This window comes from Aulostomus chinensis, chromosome 5, assembly GCF_037954235.1.
Source record: "Aulostomus chinensis isolate RoL2024-O1b breed Wild chromosome 5, RoL_Achi_v1.0, whole genome shotgun sequence".
NCBI classification, from domain to species: domain Eukaryota; kingdom Metazoa; phylum Chordata; class Actinopteri; order Syngnathiformes; family Aulostomidae; genus Aulostomus; species Aulostomus chinensis.
In genome coordinates, this window is record NC_141324.1 from 13,679,138 (window position 1) to 13,704,273 (window position 25,136).

At 43.0% G+C, this 25,136-nt stretch overlaps 1 protein-coding gene across 2 annotated transcripts; it reads left to right on the plus strand.

Annotated features, from left to right (window-relative positions):
* The first annotated feature begins 324 nt into the window (after positions 1 to 324).
* gng12a (guanine nucleotide binding protein (G protein), gamma 12a) lies at positions 325 to 24,967 on the plus strand. 2 transcript variants are annotated; one of them, XM_086203311.1, is made up of 3 exons: positions 325 to 663; positions 22,549 to 22,656; positions 22,743 to 24,967. In XM_086203311.1, the coding sequence occupies exons 2-3, from the start codon at positions 22,564 to 22,566 to the stop codon at positions 22,866 to 22,868; spliced, it is 219 nt and encodes a 72-aa protein (XP_086059437.1). In that variant the 5' UTR covers positions 325 to 663; positions 22,549 to 22,563; the 3' UTR covers positions 22,869 to 24,967. The 2 variants fall into 2 exon arrangements, with proteins under 2 accessions (XP_086059437.1, XP_086059438.1); XM_086203312.1 differs by lacking the exon at positions 325 to 663 and adding an exon at positions 2,126 to 2,315.
* Positions 24,968 to 25,136: the final 169 nt, after the last annotated feature.

Consider the following 25,136-nt stretch of genomic DNA (forward strand, 5'->3'; position numbering starts at 1 on the left):
AATGTAAGGGGTGCAAAAGCTTTAGGGTCTCTGGCTGTGCTCTGGTTTATTCCATGATACACTTAAATGATTAAAACTGTACTTGTAGAATTTTCTCAATTTATTACTTTGTATTGGTATGCAATGTTTTCAAAAATCTAAATTCGTAGGGTGAATTCGATCATAATAAAGCCATGTAATTACACACATTGACTAAAGTTAAGAAGTTGATGGGGGGGGGGGGGGGTGAAACAGTGTCTTATTTTGAAAGTCCAAGGAGGAAGCTGTGTAGCTAACAGCAGCTACCTTGACGCTAATGTTTCGCCTGTGTTTCGTGTGGTCCGCCTCTCTCCTCCCGTCAAAATTCGGGTGTTGTCGCAAAGCGTTCAAGTGGAGGAGGAAAAGGAAAGGAGAGGGAGACTGGTCGTAGTGGGAAGCAAAAAAAAAAACAAAAAAAAAAAAGTAAACGGCCTACTGAAGAGAGAAAACGACACGACTCGGCAGCACTGAAGTCGACATTGTGGTTCATTTACACTCCGGCTGGTTTTTGACAGTCTATGTTGTAAACACATTAGTTGTGACATTGCGCCGTGAGCGACAGAGCTGAGGGAAAGGTCTCCTCCCAGTCTGTTGACGGATACAGTTCGGCTCCAGTGAAAGGGGACACTACTAGACCCCGGCCAGGTAAGACTGCCATGAGTCCGCACACTGCTACACGAACACCGGCCTGGAGCAACAGTTGTTCTGCTCTGGTAACGTTTACTGTCATTGCTTGGCAGCTTTCACAGTCCTCATCCGTTTATACGACGTTCGTGTGGCACCACAGCTAATAGCAGATCCAACCATGTTTCCTGTTCCGTGCGTGTGTGAACCAAGTGACACATTTATGCTTTCATGCATTCAACAGGTGAGAGGTGGAGGTCTACCCGGCAGCACAGTGCTGTCTTGGGCCTTGTGTCCTGATTATTCCCAACAGGCCCCACCTACTGTGTTTGCCACATGATGACTTATTTTGGAAAGCAAATAGATTGTTCCAGAACAGGAGAAGAGCACTTTGGCACATAAATAAACCACTGTAATCACCAATTAGATGATGGAGCAGGGACGTGGCCGAGATGTTTACATGGAGCATCAGCTTCTCCGTTGGCCATTAGGAGAACAGAGCACAGACGGACAATTGATAAGGCCAACTCATTAGTACCCCATCCACCACTATCAAAGGCTCCTCTCAACGTGAGTGGGCTGTGCCGCTCACAGTGGAAGCTGAGGATCACACACACTTCCTGTCTTCACGCTGACAGGGGTTTTTGAGGGCTGTATTCTATTATGACGGACAGACACCAGCCAAGAGGAAGTGCCTCAGATTACTATGGAGATGCAAAAATGAGTTGGGGATCTTTTTTATGAAAACACTCTTGCATCACTGGCTGTAGCAGGAATGTTCGGTTCTATTTTTGTTCTGTTCGAAGAGAACAGCTGCCTTGTGTGATGCTGTCAGGTCTGGTCATAAGGCTGTCTGGTGCCATTTCTCTGAGCAAACACTAGCCCCCTGTACTGGCAAAAATTGTTTCCTTCTCTGACAAGTAACATCCATGAGCACTTTTGCTTTGTCGAAGATCAAAGTGTGACCTTTGACATGAAAGACGTCGATTCAAAACTCATTACCTGTCTCCACTCCGGCAGCTTTGGTTGTTTCTTTTGGAGTTGTGAATAGGTTAGCCTGGATCCCTGGCAGGATTTAACGTGATGTGTGATGCATGTAAATTGATTAGTAACAGGAAGAAGGGGCTAGGTGGTCGAGATGGCAACTGTGACTTGCTTAATGAAAGGATTAGTTTAAAAAGACAGGGCTGGGAACTCCCCAGTGCCGCTTGCGGCCGAGGGGAGGATCCATTTAATCATCTGTGTCCATATGAGTTTAACTGGAGGAACAATGGATGGACTGTTAGGATCATGTGGGAAGTGGCACACACAGCTGTAGCCAATGCTTTAATACCTTATCTGCTAACAGGCTGTTCTGGAAGTGCCGTGCATCTCCTGACACAGAATGTTGCTCGACTTGATTGGGCAGCTCTGTCTGAGAGTTGTTGACAGACAGCCAGGTTGGTGCAGCAGGAAGGCTACTGTCTGAGCTGTCATCTGCCACAATCGGTTTCCTCATAGTCCTGCGGATTCACCACGCAGCTCTGTCATTACCGGTGCTTTCACCAAAGAGCTTACGCTTTTATTGCAGTTTGTTTATTTGTTTGTCAGAAGGATTACGCCTCAACTACCCGACAGATTTTCATGAAATTGTGTGGAGGGCTGGAATATTGGCGAAGGAAGAACCCATTATAGTATGGAACCGTTCCAAATCTTTTGTTTTGTTTTAACAATGTGTGATTCGTTGACATTTCCATTGATTATTTTAGGAAATATTACATGGACTCTTGGCATATTAACAGTAATGTGTAAGATTTTGCCCAGTTGCAGATTTGCCTATAATAGAAGAGTTGTTGACTGTGACTGAAGTCTGCACGGTGCTGGTGCACTTCAAGTTTAAGTATGAGTAGGTGTGTGACTACCTGCACGTCCTTGCTTCTTTGTCTTTCAAGTGATTTTACACACACAAAAGTGTGTACTTGTGGAAATTCCTTGGCCCCTTCCTTCACCTAACTCCAATCCTATAAAAATAACTACAACTCAAACGGGTCGTCCTCACAAAGGTTATTGTACCAGTGTATTATTACTTATAGGAGTACAGCAAAACAGCAAAGTTTTGAAAATACACTTATTTGCCATCCGTTTCAGTACCAGAAAAGGTGGCTGGATACTGTTGTCTTTAGTAGGGAGGAGGGGCTGACAGAGACCAGTTGACTGCTAGTTAGCTTAGCACAATGAATGATAGGGGATTGGAAGTTTTAGCATCCTGTCATGATTACCTCTTAGCCAACCGTAATCCCCATCCTCATCTGTGTCATGACTTTTGATGAACTGTGCTAACACTTCCCGTCCACTGCCGTTCGTTGTGTTAAGGTAGCTTGAGGTCAGTCAGTCTTCGTGGGTCTTAGCTTCCTAATTCAGCTCAGAGGGGGGAACGATATCCGCCTTCTCATTTGTCTCTTAAGTGCTGTGTTGTAGCCACATGGACTGTTGCAGTTTCCTTGACGACGTTCCTCCTCTCATCCAAGAGGCTTCTTCAGATCTAAGTCACTGGTGGGGGCTTACAGGCTTTGACAAATCTGTGTGAGTGCGACCTTCCGTAGAGACATTTGGTGCATGTGAGCTCTGGGTTTCAGGGTCGTTGAGGTCACATGAGAGTCATTGGCCCAATAATCATTCATGTGGGACGTTCGGGGTCAATGACACCACTGGTCAACAAGGCCTTCAGGGAAATGGAACAGTCCGGTTGACTACGACACATCACCTACTGATACCATGGCCTGGATGACCGACAGCCCTCACCTTATCTAGTGTAAGTGAGGGGAGGCACAAAGCAAACTTATAAAAAATGTTTGCATGGTCCTAAAGGTCGTTTTTTGGGGATATTTTAACAAATTGGAGTCACTGTGGTTTTTCAAAATTATATATGTGTGTGTGTGTGTAATATATATGTGCTTCCTGCAGTCTTGTTTAACTAATGTACCGAGGGCTTGTGGCGTTGGTGGAGTTGACATCGATGCGTATTTACTGCATGCCCAGAGACCTTCTGTTACAAGTAAACTCACTCACAGAAACGATGTTCCAAGCAAAGAGTGTCTTGTAACATTTAAATGTGGCAATTTTATTCCCAAATTATCCTTAAAGAACTGTCTTGGAGACACTGTTACTAATCCTCTGCTGTCCTCAGTTTTGACTGTCAGGCTGCTTACCGTTGTTTCATTCATGCGTGTCCCGGCTCTCTCGCTGCTGCTGTTTATCTTGTGTGTGCTGCTGTCTTTGTGTCGCTGTGTTGCCTGTTGCTCGCTGGTTATCTTTCCTTTGCTTGTGTGCCAGACTACATGTTGGGTATTGTTTTGATTGGTTAGTAATTAGTGAGTTGTAAATGTTTTTGTGCTGCTGCCTTTTAAGTTATGACATTCCATTCTAGCCCCACCCCCTTTTCACGAGAGGCTTTAACGTTCCACAAATTTAATGACTTGTAACTTTTAAGTGAAGGTAAACTAAAATGATCAAAAGCAGTAAGCTTGTTTGTGAGTGACAAACTCATGAAGGCTTTAGACTCTAATAGTAAGCCTTGGCAGACAAAACAAAATAATACTTTTTTTTTTTTAAGTTTTTTCACATTAGTCGTGGACAACCCCCTGAAAATCAGTTGTATTTCTCTCAAAATGCCTTAACTTGGGAATGTGTGGTGATGGTCAAACTTCAAAACTATCACTTTCTCCCTAAATTCACTTTACTTGGACAACATTTGGCACCAATTAAAAAAAAAAAAAAGTCCTTTTTTTTGTCATTGGTTAGGCTCATTTCTCCTGGATGTTCTGCAGTTACTGGGCCTGTTGAAAAGTCAAAACCCTCATTAGGCTAATGAGCAAGCATAAAAGAATGTTTAGTGAGGCCTGATGCGGCTAAACAAACGACGTAACCACGGAGACGAGGCGAGGGTGTTGTAAAGTTCTTATGCCATCTCCCTTACGGTGATAATTCACCCAAAAAGTTTCTTTTATCTACGAACAAATGAGTGATTTCAGCTCTCAGAGACATTTTTTTGTACGACCGCATCACGTCTTTGTGACTCCAGCATGCAGAGAGAGCCAGCTATGTATATTTAGCTTGAAGCTAATGGTGATCCACGGCCACCAACTGCTAACAACAGCAAAATGTTCCTGAAGCGTCAGTTTAGAGAATCTCAGCCACATCATTTCAGAAATATGTCGAATTCACGTACTCTCGAACCAGACGTGTGCTCAGTCATCCGCAAACACGTTGACCTAAAAACAAACTGACTAACCTTTTGGTTTGGCGCTACAGCGACTGAGTGACAAAACGGAAATGGTTTGCTTCGACCATATGATACCTTTTTTTTGGTAAGTGTAATAAGGAGTGAGCTCTGCTTCGGACCGGGACTTCTTATGGAGCGACTCTTGGAGTGAAGGGTGTGTGGACGGTCCGGTTCGGGACAATTGTGTTTTTGCACTGACCATATTTTGTACATATCTTCTTTATATAGGTGTGTATACTTTCTCTTATTTATGTTTATTTTATGTTTCTTCTGTGAATTTCTTGAGCGACACCAACGGCCGGAGTCAAATTCCCTGTATGTTGTGAACATACTTGGCCAGTAAAACTGATTCTGATTCTGATGAAGAGACTGAGAAAACGTCATGTAAAAGGCTGCAGTTCTGCATCTTCTTGTACCAAGAACGGTTCCTCTGTACGTCTTGGCATCATGAAATAATCTGATTTCAAACTTTTTATTTCTAACCCTCTTAAAAAATCTGCACACTAACAAGAACAGATCTCTTTGTCACAGGCTGACCACGATTCTTTTTTACATAAAGATATTCTGTAGTCTTTCCTCTGTGTGTGTGTGTGTGTGCGTGCGCGTGTGTGCATGCGCGCCTGCATTGTTGTCGTCAGTAGTCACAAGGCTTTGCCCTTAGTGGTTGGGTTTTGCTTGAATTCCACCCTACCCAGGAGCACATGTACTGAGAGGAGTGGTGGCGACATGGCGGATGTACAGTCACACCCATCTGTTGGTTTGGCACCAAAATTACTTGCTTTCACAAAATACCAAGCATCACTGGAACTTTTTGATTTGCTCAGAATAGTCCAATGTGGTAACGCTTCTACTCGGAAGCTGTTTTATGGCGTACTCTCAGTCAGAGTAATACTTGGAAAGTGCAATGAATGAAATATAGAGACAGATCAAGTCTGCTTTCATGAGAATTTGGTGCTAATCAGGTCGACATCTTGCAAGTCAGGAAGTGTCACCTGAAGTGGGTACGAGCGGAAAGCTAAACCTTATTTCCTCACGTCTGTCCCAGAAAGATGTTAGTTGTTTGAGCTCCGTTTCTTTCTGCTCCCCTCTACTTTTAGTTATTTGGTCTTTTATTTTCCGTGAATCGTTCACTGATGATTCAGCAGTGTCACATTGCCTTTTTTCTAAATGATTTAAGGGGCGTTGCAACTAATGATTCCTTTTATTGTTAATTAATCTGTCTGTTCCTTTTCATCGAATCAAATTAACGTCTGAATTTTTCATCTGATCTGGAGCCAAATATTTGATACATCCCCTTTTTTAATCGTCACTAAACCCATATTCAGTTGAATTGTAATCTGATAAGTATTGTCACAGTGAATTGTTTGTGTATGAAATGTCAAGAAATTTAGAGAAATGCTCCACTAATCTCCTGCGCCAAATGTAACAAATTTTTATTTGGATCATCTTATAATTTAAGTAACCAAAGACTCTGCTGTTATAAATGACGGAAAAAGAATCAGATGTTTTGCATTTATCATGAAAAAGCAGACTGAAGTAATTTATTTTGATCGACCAATCAATTAATTGCAGCTCTATAGCAGCTCTAATTGATGGCAAATGATGGATATTTAATCAAATCAGGATTTTATAATGGATAACTTGACATAACTGTGTAATCCGGTCATTATTTAGTAGTAAGCTATCAAATATTTCTTATCATACATATATTGAAGCAGAAAATGCAATTAATTTCTGTAAAAATTGAATAATACCTTTAAAAAAAAAAAAACTCATGCTGACATTTCAGTCCCAGTTTCTCACTCCAGGTGGTGCTGTTGTCACCACATCATGGCTGGTCAGCTCAGACGGGTAGAAGGAAGCGGATGAGACAGGTGTGTTTAGACTGTAAACTGCAGCCAAAGGTGAAGTTCCTCGTCGACTCTGATCTGAGGTTGTGTGTCTAAACCCGCCGGATCGGTAAAAGAGCTGCTAAAGTGATTACAGAGCTGGTTAACGGGGAGGATGGAGGCTCTGTGTCAGATCTCTCAGTAATCAACATTTTCTGTCACCTTTCAACGACCACTTCAAAAAATGTAAGTCTAAAACTGTTACGGTCAAACTTTCAAACCAAGATTTGGATGCCTGTATAAGATTACTATTATTGTGTTGTTTGTTCCAGTGTTCTACATGATCGTCCTGTGATAACCATAATCCTTTTACTTCTGTCACTGAGCCCCCCCCTCCCCCGGGGAGGGCCGCCTCGTGCTGCCTCTGGATCAGCCAGTGTCATTTATCCACACCACAAATGTTCACATGTTGTTGGGCGTACACACAGTTTGTTTGTATGACTGTCACACAACCCTAGAAATGTAGAAATCAAAGTGAGGTCATCATCGTTGTAAATACTTACAACCAAGCTGTCAAAGTAGAATCTCAACTGCATCTTACTTTGCTTTGAGAGGTGTGGCCATTGTAACGTTTATGCCACATGCCTCTAGAAGTCAAGTTTTATTAGATGTTTATGTCTTTTATTGCTATAAATTCTGTCTTTTAGGTTTTGGACCGCTCTAATGTGTCACACGTCACCTAAACCTCCTCGTTGTGATGGACATTTTGTGGGTGTCGGTATATTTCAAATGCTCTTGTCTTGTACAGAACTAAAACCTTATAACATATTGGGGTTGTTGCCATCCTCACACTGCCACCTGCTGGCTGTACAAGTCCTACTCATAAGAATATTTCATACTGTCAGTATCATGCAGCGTCAGGTATATTTCCACTGTTTAAGCATTATTAACACTTATTCAAAAGTATTTTTTTATACAACTTTTTTTTTTTTTATCCTGGGGTGTTTCAGTCTAAACCAGTGTTGTCTCTCTGACACTGTCTCTCGTCATGTCCCTCAGATGATGGATGGTGCAGAAGGTTTTGTAGTGAGACACGTCAGCAGAAAAAAGGCTAACAGTGATTCAGAGTTGTGAGTGTGATCAGCAGGACCATGAGCTTCTGCTCTGTGGTCTGATGCTGGTCTTCAGTGGTTAACGTCAAAGCAGGATCTCAATGCCCAGCAGCCGTTTGTAGCTACAAAGGAATAGTGTCTCTGACAGGACATGAAGCCTTCAAGCACATGTTACGGATTTTTATTTGAGTCATTCGTGTGTTTACGTAATTCATTTACATAATTTGACATTAACAAATTCTGTAAACCTCATTGTCAGAAATTGCAGTTTTGTCTGTAATGATACTGATTATTATAGTACTCTGTAAGTACTATGTATATATATATATATATATGTATATATATGTGTATATATATATATATGTATATGTGTGTATGTGTATGTATGTGTGTATATATATGTGTATATGTGTATATATATATATACATATATACATATGTGTGTATATATATACATATATACATATGTGTGTGTATATATACACACACACACACACACACACACACATATATATATATATATATATATATATATATATATATATATATATATATATATATACATACATACATATATACATATGTGTATGTTCACTGCCATAGTTTTGATCTTAAAGTTTTCAAGAAAATAAACAGGATCATCCACCAGCCTGCAGTTACTGCTGTCTGCCACACAGTGGCGCTGTCAGGCTGCTCTTCTCAAGCCAGAGTGTCGGAGTGCGTGACCAAATGGTCTGTCTGACACACACAGACACAAAGTCTTTTCTCTTGTACACCACACAAGATACACCATCTGTCACACTGGCATTGCCAGGTGGTCCTACCATACTGTACTGCTTCTATTAAACTTTCCCATTGTCCATAGCCATATCTGTTTATTCTCACGAGACTGTGTGTGTGTGTGTGTGTGTGTGTGTGTGTGTGTGTGTGTGTGTGAGAGAGAGAGAGAGAGACAGACAGACAGACCGAGACAGAGAGAGAGGTCGACTCATGCAGCGGGTGTCGTGTCTGTTGCACCTGTGACCTGAGCCAGTTTTCAATTATTTGTCCTGCATGGCAACTCAGATGGTGTGTGTGTGTGTGTGTGTGTGTGTGTGTGTGTGTGTGTGTGTGTGTGTGTGTGTGTGTGTGTGTAATGTGTACGCCTGTAGATCATGTTGCTGTCTGGCTTGTTTATTGAAAGGACTCAAAAGTAACCACAACAAGGTGAGGGCCACTAACACACTCACAGGATCATCAACTAGTTGTTGGTGGCTGACCTCACTTACCTACAGCAATAATGATGATAATAGTGTTAAAAATTAAAAATAATAGTACTAATAACTATGACAATAATAATTATTGCATGCTTTCATCATAAAGAAGTTAATGCTGCACAGAGCCAATATTCTAAATTGTGAATCCATCAGGAGGTAATCGTGCTCTTCTCTGATTGCTGCTCATTATCCCTAACAAGTATTTCAAGGTTCATACACTCAGTGCTGTAAAGTGTTAGGAATGTGAACTGATGTCCTCCCACAGAGGAAGACGCACCTTCAGTGAGGACACATTATGCTCCACACCTCGGACTTCCTCTGGCATACACAGCATTTCAGAAAAGCACTTGTCCATGTATGGTCATTTCCTGTCAAATGAGTCTAGCCAGCAAAGCAGCTTCCTGTCAGACAGGTAGAGAAAAGAGTGGTTGGAGTTTGTCTGCATTGTAACAACTACTGAATGTGTGTAAAGTGTGACAAATGGAGCCTTCATATCGGAATATAGGAATTTGTGTTTGTGAGAGAGTGAATCAAAGGAACAGTGTAACTTTGATGGATTCTCTCATTTCTTTGAGTCTATGGAGGAAGTAAGCTGGCCTCCAAAAACAATGGCGTGTGTGTGTGTGTGTGTGTGTGTGTGTGTGTGTGTGTGTGTGTGTGTGTGTGTGCACATTTGTTGATGCTGACCTTGCATGACCCTAGAAATGATTTTGATACCTGTAGTATAAGCAGACACATCTACATGCATCTGTACACACATGCATCTGTACACACATGCATCTGTACACACATGCACGCACACACATATTTGTGCACCCCTTTTTGCTGCCTCTAACTTCTTAGGGGCCTCATCGTTTTTTTGTCTGATGCCACACTATGTTTTTGTGCTGAGGACAAGCAGGAACAGGTGTCTTCAGAGCCGAGGCACACAGTCGTAGCTTGTCTCCTCGTGCACAGTCTCATTGTGTCCTCAATCAGGTGCCTCATTCACACTCCTCCATTCTTAAAGAGCTCCGGGGCTTTGTTTGACTTTGATTTATAGTCATTTATTCTGGCCTGCTGCGCTGAGGGAACAAGGCATCACATTTTGTCCAGAAATTGCTCTTGTACAGTGACTCCTTGTGCAATTACCTCTTGAACTGTAACAAAAAGGCAGTGTTCCCTCTCGGGCTTCTAATTTGAAATCTAAACAGTTATCTGATTGTGTTGGGAGTTTTTTTTTGTCAAGCTGAGCGTTATCAGCTCCAGGATTTGCAATACAAGCATTTCATACTGGCGTGAATTTTGGTGAAAAGATTGCTTCTCTGTATACCCTCAGCCTGAAATGTTGCTGCTGATTTTCTCCTTCAGGTGTGACTTAGTGGCAGCCTTCTGGAGTCATCAGAGCCTGATTATTGTTGTTAATTTGCTGGTGTAGCCTCACCTTAGTGTGGTCCCTTTTTAAATACACCGAACTACACAGATGAAGCGGCAGGTTGACCTATTGACCTCAAAGTTGACCCGCTTGTATTGAGAAATGAGGAGCATGACAGGGGAGGAAGTGGAGGGAGACAGAGGGAGCATGAGGTAACATAATTTTGAAGGGATTCGGGGTGGGCTTCAGAGGACGTGGCCTCCGTTTGACCCACAAAGCCAGGCTGACACGTTTTTTTGAAACTGTTAGATGAAAAGTGTTTGAAGGGAGGAGCAGCTATTCATGAGATTTCCTGAGTAACAGCACGTTGGACTTCTTTGAGTGTGTGTGTGAGTGTGAGTGTGTGTACTGAAAGTGAGTCTGACACTACTCTTGATGTATTTGAGTTGAAGCCATTTTCAAACTATTGTGGTTTGCTTTTTTTGACATCTTGTAGCCACACCCAGCTGGTTTATGTGACCCGCTTTAATTTCATTAGATCTGATTTGCGATCTCGTCTCCCAGAACACGATGATGCATCCTCTGTCTCTGTCTGGAACTGCTAAATGTTTAAAAAACAAAACCCAGAATGACCTCTGACTTGCAGCAAGGTAACTCCTGTCTCCATGACCTGAATTCACCTCAGTGGTAAAATTATCTGTGTTTTAATTGATTGCTCTTCAGGTTTTTGAAAACACACCAACTTGGAACTTTATGATGCTGTACCGGCTTACAAATAATCTGAAGGTACAGCTCCATTCTTAGCCATCTATATATGAAAAAGATATATCTATCTGTCTGTCCGTCTGTCTATCAGATATGGGGCTAGGTGCTGAAAAGGTAATTTAATTAGCCTTCTCATTACTTCAAGAAAACTCAAATGAACAGAGTTCTTTCCAGGTTCTGTAATCTCTGACTCAAAGTTTCAGGCTTTCAGTCCAGTTCTTTGTCTCTGGTCGTGGTCTTGAGGCCAACTGAGACCCTCGGCTCCGTCATAATGCGACCGTAAAATCAGTCACCTGGTCTTTGAAGCTGTAGCGCGGGAGATGCTTTTGCGGGAATGTCATGACCTGCTTGTGTCAGTTTGGAAATGTGAATCTATCATTAGTTAATGTTGCTCCAATTCTTCCTCTAAATTTGTCAGCATGACTGTTACATTTCTCTGGTACTCGTGAGGACGAGACCTCAGATGTATTCACTTGAACTTGTTCCTGTTTATGTGTCTGTTCATCGCTTTCTTGCAGTCGCGTGCATGCACTCACTCATTCAGCGTGTCTCCAGGGATCACTTGCAATGATCTGTCTGCTCTCCACATCCCTGTCATTCCTGCCCTTGTATGTTCAGAGATGTCTCTTCTCACATCCAGATCATTTGGATTAGTGAGTGCTGGGCTACATGTAATCATTGCTGTATATTGAAAACACTCTTAAGTTGTGCCTGCTTCCTTTTGTGAGGTTAAAAAAGTTCGTTCAACATGTAGGACTCCTGATTATTTATACTTTTTGCAAAATTTGATCAGGCAGCAGTGTATCACTTTGTCAGTCTAATATATCATTTGGTCATGCATGTCATGTCATGGCAGTAACTTGTGAAAATACATTTTGTCACAGAAACATGTCATGTTTATTTGTTCTTCAGCTTTGTAAAAGTTTGAATAAAAGTTCCTTTAGGGAACGTGGCATCTTAGTACCATTTTGGATTTTGATAATAACACAATGTGTGTTTGACTTCGGCCCATTGTCCACCATTAAGTTTCAGATTTGGCCCTTCAAGTGAAAAAGTTTGGCACCGATGCTGCAGGCTGAAGGAAGACTGATGAGTTGTGCAGCTTGTTGAAGCCACGAGAAAGTCATTGAAAGGACTGTGCAGGACCAGCCAGTTACGGAGTGTCTTGGAGCGTGCCCTGTTGCTCAAAATAGACCGGTGCTGGGTCTTCTGGGTAGTTTATGACCTAGAAACTATAATGCGAGGCCCAGCTCCCCCAAATGATGGTGTTCAGTTTCAGGTATCTGATGTCGTCGGTACTGTGAGTGTGTGCTGCATGGCTACAGCCCTCTTTTCCTTCCCTCATCAGCGTGCAGAGATCACACGCGAGTAGTGGAAAGTGCTCCAGCTGGAAGCAGAAAATGATATCCACACTGGATATCAGTGGACGTGTTGAACGCCGATCAGTGAGGACAAGGGTCAACACTTTGTAGACAAATAAATTTCACCTTGACAGAGTAAGTAGAGTTTTCATGTGTCCACTGATTCAATGAGGCAGTGGCCAAACATTGACGAATGTCTCATGCAACAGGAGATGAAAGTGCTCAAAAATGTGTATGCAGCTGTTTGCCTCCTCTCTCTTCTAGGTCAAAATGAATGACTCCTCTTTTTATGGTTAATGTTGAAATCACCATTGTATAACATAGTTATGCACGTCCTTCCTCATCAGACTCAGAAATGATTCCAAACAGCGGAATCAGTTTTATTCTTCTCTTTGATTGGAGCCTTGTGGTTTCCACCTGCCTCATACTGAATATCCTCCCTGCTATACCGATGTGTCCTGATAATCGTTTTATCTTGCTTGTCTTATTTTCATAATCATCGAAAGCCAACGTTGTAATTGAGAGTAATATTTTATATATTTGTCAGGGCCTCTAAATTTTAGATTCAGTCATATTTTATTTGTATAGAGGATTGCAGTGATGTCACTGTTGACATCACTTAATGTCATCGGAAAGAAGTTCTCAATACAACGTGAGATTTAACCACTTTACCTGGTGAACATTCCTGCTTCCTGCTGATGTAGAAAGAAAGCCCTGTTTTTCTTTCTCTCCCTCTCTCAGCCAACTGACTGCAGAAATTCTGCATTTTTTCTTTCTGTTCTATTGAACAAGATCAGTGCCTCCTCTTGATTTCCAAACTGCATGTATGGTGCTTGATGTAGTCCTTTGTCTCCACTTTGACATTGCTGTGCAAGCTTGACTACTGCAGGGTTTAATACAGTTGATCAAAAGACCACTGAACTGTTAATCTTACCACTTTCAATCAGTAATTTATGCATAGCTTCATATCATAAATGGCACATGCAGATATCTTCTCATGAACAAACTCTGACACAGTAACACACAGATCCTTGCAGTCTTTTCTCACACGTGCACACACACGATATCACTGTGTGACTAATCCCATTTCCTCTTCACTTGAAAAACAAACTCTCCTTTACAACATTTACATTGTTTTCTAATGAGTTCTATGACGTCCAAAGCCATTATCAATTATTTCATCCATGCAGGCTGTTGTTTAACATCTCCAGCAAGGAGGAGGGGGGAAGTGATGACCAACTTGCAACACTATGGACCTTTGGCCCTCTCAATTCCACCTTTCCTGGCATGCTGCTGGAATAACGCACATGCAGCCAGACCCGCTGATGGGTGGAGGCTGGAAAGACTGAATTCACTTGTTTATTGTTCCATATAGGCAGGGCAGCATTGAGCCAGAGATTGAGATCTATTGTGTGGTATCTCTCTGCCTTCGTCATGAATAGTAGCTTTCAGAGGCAAGACGGACTGAGGTGAAAAGGCAAAGAACTCACAATAGCTTTAAGTCTTATGGCGTTCCTGTCGCCGGCAGCAGATTCTTGGCATGAGCCCAAATGCAACATACACACAGCTGCATGGTTGGCTTTCTCCACCTCAACCCTCTCTCCTTCTCTCTCTCTCTTTCTCTGGCACACACACACACACACACACACACACACACACACACACACACACACACTCTATCTTATCTCTTCTCGGTCACAAACCCTCGTCTCTCTGCTCCATCATTCAGTCTGTCTCTGCATCCATTTCCAGCAAACTCCTCTTGGTTTATGCTAAGCTTTCTTTTGTACAGTTTCTTACAACAATGCCGTTTGTTTTCAGAAGGCAGAGCAGAGAGGGATGCTGCCCGGCAGCCTCTCCACCTATGTCGCCTGTGTCTCTTGCATGTCACCCTCTGTGCGTCTGCAGTGACGTCTGAAGGGCATTATCAGCCATAGGCCTCTGTTTGTTTTGGGCTGCTCTGGGTGTGATAATGGCCCATTACTGAGGGACCAGAGGCTCCTAGGAACCTCAGTGGAAACTACACAGGCCTTGATCATTTGGATGCTACCCAGCTGGCATTCAGCTTTGTAACAGTTAGCTTCTGACACTCCACAGCAGCCAACAACAACATGGACCTGCAGGCTATTTTTAGTGCACACTCTTGTTGCTAATGATATAACACAATCACTGTCTGCATCTGTTTTTGTGTCCTGAATACTTTTTGAGTGTCAACAAAGTCTTTCACACAGTTGGCTCATTATGTCTGGACTCTCCTGTGGAAGGAATGCACAATGCTCATCATTGGAGAGAAGTATCTCCCAATGATTGCCGTCATCCTTTGTTGTCATGTTCTTTGTGTAATGCCCTATTATCTTTTCCTTGATGTCTTGATTGTCATAAGTTCATAAGATTGCTGCACGTCATCTGGAACACATACTTGTCCATCTGTGTTACACCTGTAAAAGTCATCCATCCATCCATTGTCTTCCGCTTGTTCCTGTTAAGGGTCGCGGGGGGGGGGGCTGGAGCCTATCCCAGCAGCCCTCAAGTGAGAGGCGGGGTTAATCCTGGACAGGTCACCAGTCCATCACAGGACCAACACATAGAGACAGACAACCATTCACACTCACAGTCACACCTACGGTCAGTTTAGTGTATCAATCAGCCTCGTCCTCTCTTGATGTCTTTGGACTGTGGGAGGAAGCTGGAGTACCAGAGAGAACCCACACAGGAACAGGGAGAACATGGAGACTCCACACAGAAAGATCCTGTGATGGAGCCGGGACTTGAACCCGGAACCTTCTTGCTGTGAGGCGACAGCGCTGACCACTGCACCACCGTGCCGCCCTGTAAAATACACTAACCAAAATTTTTATCTAAAAAAGAGCAACAAATAGCAGCTGAAGAGATGCTGCTTTGCTGCAACCAATTGAAATCTTTAATGTGTTATTATGAATACTAAAAGATATTCAATAGGTAAAGGTTTTGGGAAATACATTTATTGTCCATCCCCACCAGAGTCAGACAGGAGATCCACAAAGACCTGCTGGCTGCTAGGTAGCATAGTGCAATGAATGATGGTGGATGGGAGTGTTAGCATAGCTCTGTCGCGCCCACTCAGCTCCCAAAAACTGCTGTTCCTCCTCTGTGCATTCTCTTTAAGGCGTGCACCATTGAGAGAAGCATGTTCTTTGAAGTTGTCATCAAATCTGAGTGAAGACCTGTCAGGCACCAGTCTTAGGAAAGGTCAGCCCTATACTTAGACAACTAACGTAAGAAATCTGAAGACCAAGGGTTTCCGTTGTTCCAACGCTGACTCATTTTGTGCACGTGCTTCCATCAGACCATCACTTGCCTACACCAGACTTAAACTACATTCCCACTTAAACCACACTGCACCCACATTTAGGATTACACAACGGATCCTTTGCAATTTCAACAATAGCACGGCTGAGCCTGCTAGCTTGAAATGTCCCACTCAGCAGTTCAGCAGCCATATTTTACCACCCGGATCAGTGCTGCGTGAGGACAGATTGAATATGTCAAGGACAGAATTTTGGCTCCCATAAAGGTGTGAAAACACACTTTCTCATAAAAGCATGTGACTGGTGCATGTTTATTCATTCGCAGTAAATCTGTGCTACAGCTCAACTCTGCACGACTCAATTTAGGCGACACGAGTCGTGTTGATGAGTGTGTCTCATATCACCATGTGAAGTCTGTCTTCTGTTTAAATCCTGGATGACATACCAGAGTGCTGCTTGTCGGTGGTGTTATCATGGTTATCTGTCCTTATGTTGGGCAGGCAGAGTCCCTGACACACATGCTGCTCCTCATCTGTCCCAGCTGTTGCAGTCAGTCATGTTCAGAGTATCATCATGTTTTAGCACACTGATTAGCTACTGGGACTCTCTATCTCACTGATGTGCTCCCCTTTATCTAACTTGACTTGTAGTTTTGTGTCTTTTATTCCAAAGTGCTTTTAAATGACTTTAAGGGTAGAAATGATCTTTTATCACCTGCCACTGCAGCTGATGGACTTTCTTAAATTGCCACTTTAATGGTTTTAACTGTATTTTGTCACTAATGAAAACATAAAATGTTTCATTGTAGATGTGAGCAGTGCAGTGAGTCAGATGATGACACATGCACATACAAAGGCACGTGCGTACACACACACGCGCACACACCCACACGAGTATCCATGAGTTGAAAATCATCCTTGTGACATAGCTGTGGCTGCACAGACGTGGTCAGCACGCTGTGATGAGGGTGAGCACTTGCATGGTCGCAGTGCAGCAACACAGAAGAGTGAAGGAAGGGCGGCTACATGGGTCGATGGTCACTAGTTGGCATTGGAGGTACCGCTGTATGGCCCTGTGTCTTCTTGTTAAAGCGAAACTTATAAAATTATTTGTTTGTTTATGCTACTTTTATTTACCCGCCACTGTGCCTTACAGCAAGAAGGTCGTGGGTCCTTTCTGTGTTGAGTTTGATAAGCTGGTGACAGTCCCGTCAGTGCTCCTGACCAAGAAAAGATTTGCATCTACAATGACTTTGAGCATACTGATCTGCATTTGGCGCATTGCAAGTGCTAATGTCCAACCCCAATTGAGCTCATGATGAACTGGGTTAACTTGTTTTAGCTGCAGCAAAATTAGTTGGCCTCTAGTCTGTGCTGCAGGTGAAACAAGGCATCATTCATAGTTTATTTGGAGAGGAATGAGTCTCAAGTAATTGCGCATGAATCTCAGATTTAGAAATGAGTCCAGTCTAGTCCCCTGTCTAGACACTGTGCTCCAGTGTTACAATATGCTGGATTGTTGTTTTTTTGTTTTGTTTTGTTTTTTCATCCTGTTGAGCCCCAGACAGCTTATATGACTGTGCAGTTTGTCAGAGTCTGGCAGCGTACTGTACTGAGTTTAAGTGAATGTTCTTCAGAGTGAAACAGAAATAACACAGAGTCGTGTTATTTACGTTACTGCATGTTTAACAAGGACAGGTTGTCATTAACCTTTACACAGTCCTGCTAGCTTTCCAGGAACTGTTTGCTTACACAGGGAGAATGGATCACGATTGAGGACTCTGTATTTCGCAGTATTCTCTTTGTTCTAAATGTGCAGCCAGTGGCCTGGGTGGGGTCCTGTCAGCTCCACTTATCTCAGCAGCCATACCTGCCTCACTGGGGTGGTGCTGCAGCTCTGCCTCTCAGCAGAGCTCCCCCTAAACCACAACATGATCCAGTTTTCTGCTTCCCTCAGCTGTCTGCTCTTTACTGTGTGTGTGCAGCTGATAAACCTGGCCTCTCGTATACATCGCCTTTACTGCTCACTGTATAAGTAGCATTTTTGGTGCAAAGAAAACTTGTAATTAATTAGCAATATTTTTGCAGTATGCATGCTGATAGGACTTTTCTGAGAGTCGGGTCATGCAGAGTAACAGCAATATTAACACGTTGAGAAGTTTTTAAGGTGATTTAGGCTGTTTTTGGTGATTGTGTCTATCTTCAAGTCTCAATAGTTCCTTTTATTAAACAAAGCACGAGACTTCCAGCGTTAACCGCATGACAGCATCTGCTAAAGAAATCGGCCACTAACAGCGATTCCTTTCTTTTTGCTTGTGGGAAAATAGTGATGTCACTCTGGTGGTTCTCACAATATGAACAAGTGCTTGCCCACACCATCTCTTCCCTGCCTCACCCTTTCCCTTTCACACACACCCAGAAGCTCCGCCGAGTCTCTCCCTCTGGCTCGTAAACACAGTCACTCAGCAACAGGACTGATGACTGAGTATTACTGAGTTTGATAAACAGGGTAACCAAGTGAGAACATTGTTTATAGAAAAGCTGCACAGTGGCACTGATCCGATCACCAACGGCCTGCAGTGCAGGGTCGTGTGGAAGCAGGAAGGAGAAGACGGTTTCTCATTCAGCTGGAAAAGTGCTGACTGGCGGCAGAGAGTATGAGAAGGCTACTTTTAGCTGTGCCTGCAGACTGGGAAACTCCTGCTTGCAAAATGGGAGATTGCAGGGGGAGGGGAGCATGAGAGAGAGGTGTGTGTGTGTGTGTGTGTGCCTGCGAGCGTGCGTGCATGCATGTGTGTGTGTGTATTGGTACACCAGGAAGAACAACCAATATACTGGTCTGTGGCTGGGGCCCAGGTCTTTGAACTCTCTTTTGTTCAAAGCAGCAGACATCTGTCTAGACTCCAAATATCGCTTTTCCACAATTCTCTGGTCTTGTCAACTGCTATATAAAGACAGACGCCAGGACGTTGTTTTTAATAGGATCACCATAAGAATTACAGGCAATAAAATGACAACTCTAAATAATATTGTATGAAATGAGAAAGTTGTTTTTTTGTGCACAAACATTTATATCTGTATTATGTGCATGATAAGCAGCCCTTATTTTAATAGGAACTTTAATTTAGCCATAGAAATCTCAGTCTGTTACTAAATTCTCCCTTCAAAATCTGCCACCTTATAGATGCTAATGATGCTAGCTGTTACATGTGCAGAGAAAGGCTTTTAATGTTTAATATAACAAGTTTCCTGCAGGTGCTAACCCAGTCAACCCTATCTCACGCTCGGCACGGAGGGATGCAAGTCGTGGCACACGTGTCACTGCTCGTTTCTGGCTGGTGCAGTTGTCATCTTCTCGTCCGTCCTGTGCCCACTTTGTTTGAATACCAAATGTGCACTGCTCACGAGTGTCCACATTCCTATTTGAGGCAGCACAAAGTGTTTCCAGCCTTGACCAGAAACACCCTAACTGCTCTAAATGTGGCACAGAATTGTTCCAGCTATTTAAAGGGCACAATGTTGAGAGAGTAACTTGCGTCTACATAGGCGGGTCACTACGTGAGTCGTTACATTCATGTTCCACCAAAAAGGGAGACTAATGACACCCTCTTGGTAGCAAGAATATTCATCGTTAAACTAATTTGAATAGATGGAACATGCCCCAAGGACATGCCCTGTGAGCCTTACAGAGGACTTAAATAGGGCCCATTGTGCTTTTTATAGTATGAGCAACCACCAACAGGCGTGTAGAAAGTGACTGACGTGTCTGTCTGGAGGGAGCCGGATTGAAGGGAATACAAGTGTGATGCATCTTACTGTACATCCAATCATCATGTGTCAGTCAGGTCTGAAGTGCAGCTGGTAACACTTAAGCCCTCTTCATTTCCAGGGTGTTAGTTTATTACTGAAGCTGCCCTGATACACACCAAAGAGACCACACATACTGTACGGTTATAGACTTAATGGACTATGTTTGTATTCGTCAACAGCAAATTTAAGAGTTTTCTTTGGATCTGATCTAACACACAGTTTTTCATCTGTTGGTGTTAATGGCACTGAGTCATAATGTCTCCTCTTTCTCGGCACTTTGAACACTACTGATGAATTACATGTGTGTGGCCGTGTGTGTGTTTGTACCCGCAAGGTAAAAGCACAGTAGTGGGGCACTGCCCTGGTGGTCCCGGCTGCTGTGATGAGGTTGGCTGTAAAGGGGTGGTCTATTTCATTTTTGCAAGGCTCCTACATCCATGTTGGTGCTCATGTGTATCACACAGTCGCTCCCAGAGAGCTTGAGTCAGACTGGTGGTGCTGGTAGTAGCTGGCATCACATCACAGGGGCTGCACAGTTTGAGATGACATAGTTGGGGCTGCTGGGAGGGCCGGTGGGGTTTAAGACTTGCCACTTCCCACACTTTCTCATGCTGCTTGGAGGGATGTTTAGGCGCCATCGGGTAGAAAACTATTAATTCAGTCTTTATTCCCTCTCAAATCACAGCTGTAAAAGTTAGGGTCATAGAGCTGTACAAACAGTTGCTATTGTCTCCTGGTTTTTTTTTGGGGGGGGGGGTTCTGCTCAGTCCTTTATTTTGGATATTAGGGTTTTCAACTTCAGTCATAGACAAGCCTTAGTAGTTGGCTTTCCACTCATGTGTTTTAATGCACATTTTAAAGTAGAGTCTGGATTTTATCCTGTGCCAGAACTTTTCCATGAAATGATCCATCAAATAATAACAGGGTGTCAAAGATGCAAATCCAAAATGGGAAGGACACTGTGGCACCATTAAACTTCACTTTAATACTGATATTAAACCAGGGGGTTTGTTTTAGAATTTCTCGTATGCAAGTAAGTGATTATCTAAAAATGCCCTAATTGTTGGGTTGTTTCTGTGTGAGAGGGGATTCTGACTGTAAACTCCTCGTGCGGCACATGTTGCATGTTAAGCCTGCAGATATGAAGTCCCTCAATCATCACCAGGGGATGAAAGGATTTTCTCGCCCTCATCACCTGCGGCGCCTCGCCTTCATGACTAAGCAGGGAATGTTTCCTGAGCCTGATTGTTCACAGCACAGTATATCCTGTCATGTCTCTCTCTCTTCTTTTCAATAACATTTAGCTCTTTGAGTCACTCCTGACATGGAATGATTGCTTATCTTAAAATAGACATGCAAGTCTTTAATCAGTCTTTCCCAAGAAGACTCAGAAAATAGAGATTTTCCCTCCCTTCCTGCTGTTCCTTTCTTCTTCCCCTCGCTCTTTGTTCCTGAAACAAATGAAGAGCCATCAGCCTCAGATGCTCCACATCCTGACAGGCAGAACAAACTGTGAAACATTTGCCTCCAGCTTGTTCATAGCCGGTCTAAGTTCATTCATGTTACAAATTTTTACACACTCACCCCATTTACAAGCAGCCTCCCATATTGTGCTATTTATTTGCACTTCCTGTAGCCAGGTTACTCAGCTCAGAACTCACCTGTGCCTTTTGCAAAACTATTTGGAGATTCCAATAAATACAATGACTGAATGCAGATTGAACAGCTTGGAGAACAGTAACCCTAAATCAATGACCTTCTCTAGTTTGTTTCACCAGGAACCTCTGAAGAGGTACTCCGAAGAGTACTGTGTTTTCCTGTAAATATGTATTGCAGAATCATGCAAAAGAGATGATGTGTGTTTTATTGTTTTGAGACACACACACACACACACACACATGGCAATGCAAGGAATGAAGAGTGCAGAGCTCCCACGTGGACTGGTGGATGTGTCCGGGCTTGTCCTTCCACTCTGTAAATGATTTGCAGCAGAATCGCAAGTCCAACTGCTGCTTCTCTCCCACATTATGTGACATGCAGGTTTCACTGTGGCAGTGACCTGTAACTCAGACTGTGGTTGTATACACTGAACATGGTGACTCTGGGTAAGATTTGGGGGTGGGGAGGTGGGGTGTTTAAGCAACATTCCAGTTTATAGACATTCATCAGGGCTCTGCAGAATGGGTAGGGACACAAGTACACTCACAGAGTTTTACAGATGTATGAATCATTGTCCGATTATAAAGGCACCTCCCATTTCACACGCAACACATTTCTCCTCAATAGAAACTGTGGTCACTCAACAAACACATCCAGAAGATGTTGATGACGTCACTTCTGAGAAACGGCGTGCAGAGGAAGAGGAAGCATGAAAAAGAAGTTGTTGTTGACTCGGCTTTGCACAAGCAGTCGTGTGATTTACAGCATCCAAGTGCATTACCCAAAGTTAAATCATTGACTTCATGTTCCTCCTTGTTCCTTCGTCACCTGGTTATTTGCTAACTTTGATGTAAGATGCAGAAAAGTTGGCAGCGTACTAAACAGCATGGCTCTTCCTTATTTTGATCAGATCATAATTCCCTGGGGTGGGGGGGTGTTAACCATTTTGTTTACTAGTCAGAGAGACTGAGTCAGGGAGAAATCACGCATGGAGTTTGTTCCTGCAACCACATTTGCATGCTGGATTACATTTATCAGTGTTGTATGGAGCGATTTTATTTCTGCTGTGGGTGAAGCGCTCGTTACACATCGCAGATGACCTACATTTTATACTCCAAACTACTCATTGACAGGTCAATATTGACATTATTTGATGATGAAAAATTGTCCGTTGCATAAATGCTCCATGCTGATGTATTGTCTGTCGTTGCAGTGCTGATTGCCCAGGATGTCTTCGAAGGCTCACAGTTCCAACAACATCACCCACGCCCGGCGAACGGTGCAGCAGCTGAGGATAGAGGCGAGCATTGAGAGGATAAAGGTACAACAGTAGATCCCACCGTGGATCGGGGAATTAGCCGGTTGCACGAATGCTGCTAAACTTCTTCTCTTTTTTGGGATCTACAGGTATCCAAGGCCTCTGCGGATCTTATGAATTACTGCAATGAACACGCCAGAAACGACCCTCTCCTCATGGGCGTCCCCGCTTCAGACAATCCCTTCAAGGACAAAAAACCTTGCACTATATTGTGAGGATGCCACGTAGCCTTTCTGGGTTTATTTTTGCTTATTAATGTTGCTGTATTCTTTTTGTAGGGAGGAGTGAGGGGTGGACTGTGATCCTATCATTACTGTGTGTTCATCTGCTCTGTTAACCAGTTCAGCCAGGATTTTCTCAAACAGCAGTGTGTGTTTGTGTTTGTGCGTGCGTGTGCATGTGCGTGTGTGTGTGTGTGTGTGATGAGCATCTGTTGTTACTATTTTGACCACTAACAAGACTTTGGCTGCATGAGTTGTGATGGCTTCAGGCACATTTTGTTGCTTCAGAGTGCAGATTTGGGAGGCGGCTGCAGTCCTTAGCGATGGATTCAGTTCTTCATCTGTCCAGCAGGCAGCGACTGTTATTATTGGCCCGATTTACTTCACATCGATTCATACAGCCAAAGTCTCCCACTCCTTCTTTTAAAACGGATCCAGTTTAAGATGAGTAATAATGGATCTTATCGTACGGCTTCAGACTAATTCCACTAGAACAGTATTTCACAGATAACCAAATCAGATCACTGAATTCAGGGTTTACATTTAGCTGGCGCTCTAAAGTTACCGTGATGTGTCTTCGACAGGAACGTCTGGTGTTAAAATAATCTATGAATAAGTCTTAGTTTTCCTGCCTGTTCTTGTTGTCTTTAGCTTTAACTGAATCGTCACATTGAAATAAATCATACCATGTTTTTAACCCAACGCGCCTTTGCTCAGATTTAATGGGACAAACTGATCCCAGTGCTGTGATGCTTTTGGAGACGTGTCCACACATTCAGTCAGTCACGCTTTCTTCTTCATACTGGGCGCTAACTGCACCGTTCTTGAAGTCACTCGGGTGCAGGCCAACACTGTGTAATGATGATATTGAAGATGCTGGGACCAAGCCAAACCAATGACAAAGCATTTGAAATCATCTCAATGTGGGTCTGACTGGGACCAGTGTTAATCATTCCGTCTGAAATCTCTCTGTGGTACGTTAGTTTTAGGACACCAGGCAGGAAGCGCATGGGCCAGCCATCGGAGTGCGATGGAGTCCTGGAAACGTGCACGACCTTGAAGTGTCGTAGAGTAATAGTCGTGTGCATCCAGGGTTGGGATCACGGCACCATGTGATATTTATCTCGCGATATAGTGGTCCTGCGATAATCAATATATCAGAAGACAGCTAATCAACGACACCTCATGGTGTCTGTTGAACTGAAGAAATAATAATAAAAAAGCTGGAATTATCTGTTCACGTACTGTATTTTTTACCACAGAGATGAAAACTATGTCCGTCAAAGTGCAATTATAGCTGAGAGGGAAATTCATACGACATAATAATGACAAGTGCATAGCACCAGCTGCAGTAAAAATATCTGTTAGGCGCCAGTATCGCAAGAGGAAGTATTGCTATAAACTGCAGTATCGCTATATTGTCCCGCCCCTCGTGTGCATTGATAATAAAAATGCATGAGTAACAGATCTGGTAAACAGAATAGTTAGTACCAAGTAAATGTTCCAACACTCAAAAGCCTTACCTACATTTGCCTTGTATTATGAAGAACACTTACTGGAAGTACTTGTTTCTATCAAAAGTTTTTGTCAGCGGGATGAACATGATTTGTAACGATGTATCGTGCCATCTCTCTGTCTACATGTCTCTAGCAAAACATGTTCAGTTGTGGTGCTCCGCTTCTCAGCAGTTTTGGTGTTGTTGCCTTCTCCAAAGGGTACTTAAAGGTCTTCAAGTGAACAAGATCTGTTGTTATTCTTCTTATCCCACTGTGTGTGTGTGTGTGTGTGTGTGTGTGTGTGTGTTGTTGTTGTTGTTTTTTTTTTTAGTTCTTCTTACTTGCAATAAATAATTCCTGTCTGCCTCTAAAGGAAAGATGACCACTGCCATCATGTCATAATATCTGTCCATTCAGCAACTTCGTAACGGCCTTATTGTACCATTAACTGTCGAAATTTGCATTTTGATAAGTGTCTTTATTAGTACCAACCTTTGTATGAAGACTTAACCAAGATGAATCAAGTGAAGCATCCCAACAGTACAATACAGTACTAATATCTCAATAAAGATGTGTTGTGCTGCACAGTCAAGAGGACTGGAGCGTGTGATGACCTTTTCTTTATACGCCATGCTGATATCTACGCCACTGAACCCGCCTCTGCTCTGGTATTGTTCTACTGGATCCTGGGAGGACAGATGTAAACATTTCCTCCTATTAGTTTGTGGCTCTGCAGTTATATATAAATCTGACTTGGGGAAGGAGA

Coding starts and splice junctions, on each gene's coding strand:
- gng12a (XM_086203311.1), top strand. CDS start 22,564: ATGTCTTCGAAGGCTCACAGTTCCAACAACATCACCCACGCCCGGCGA. Junction 22,657..22,742: donor CGAGCATTGAGAGGATAAAG/GTACAACAGTAG, acceptor TGGGATCTACAG/GTATCCAAGGCCTCTGCGGA.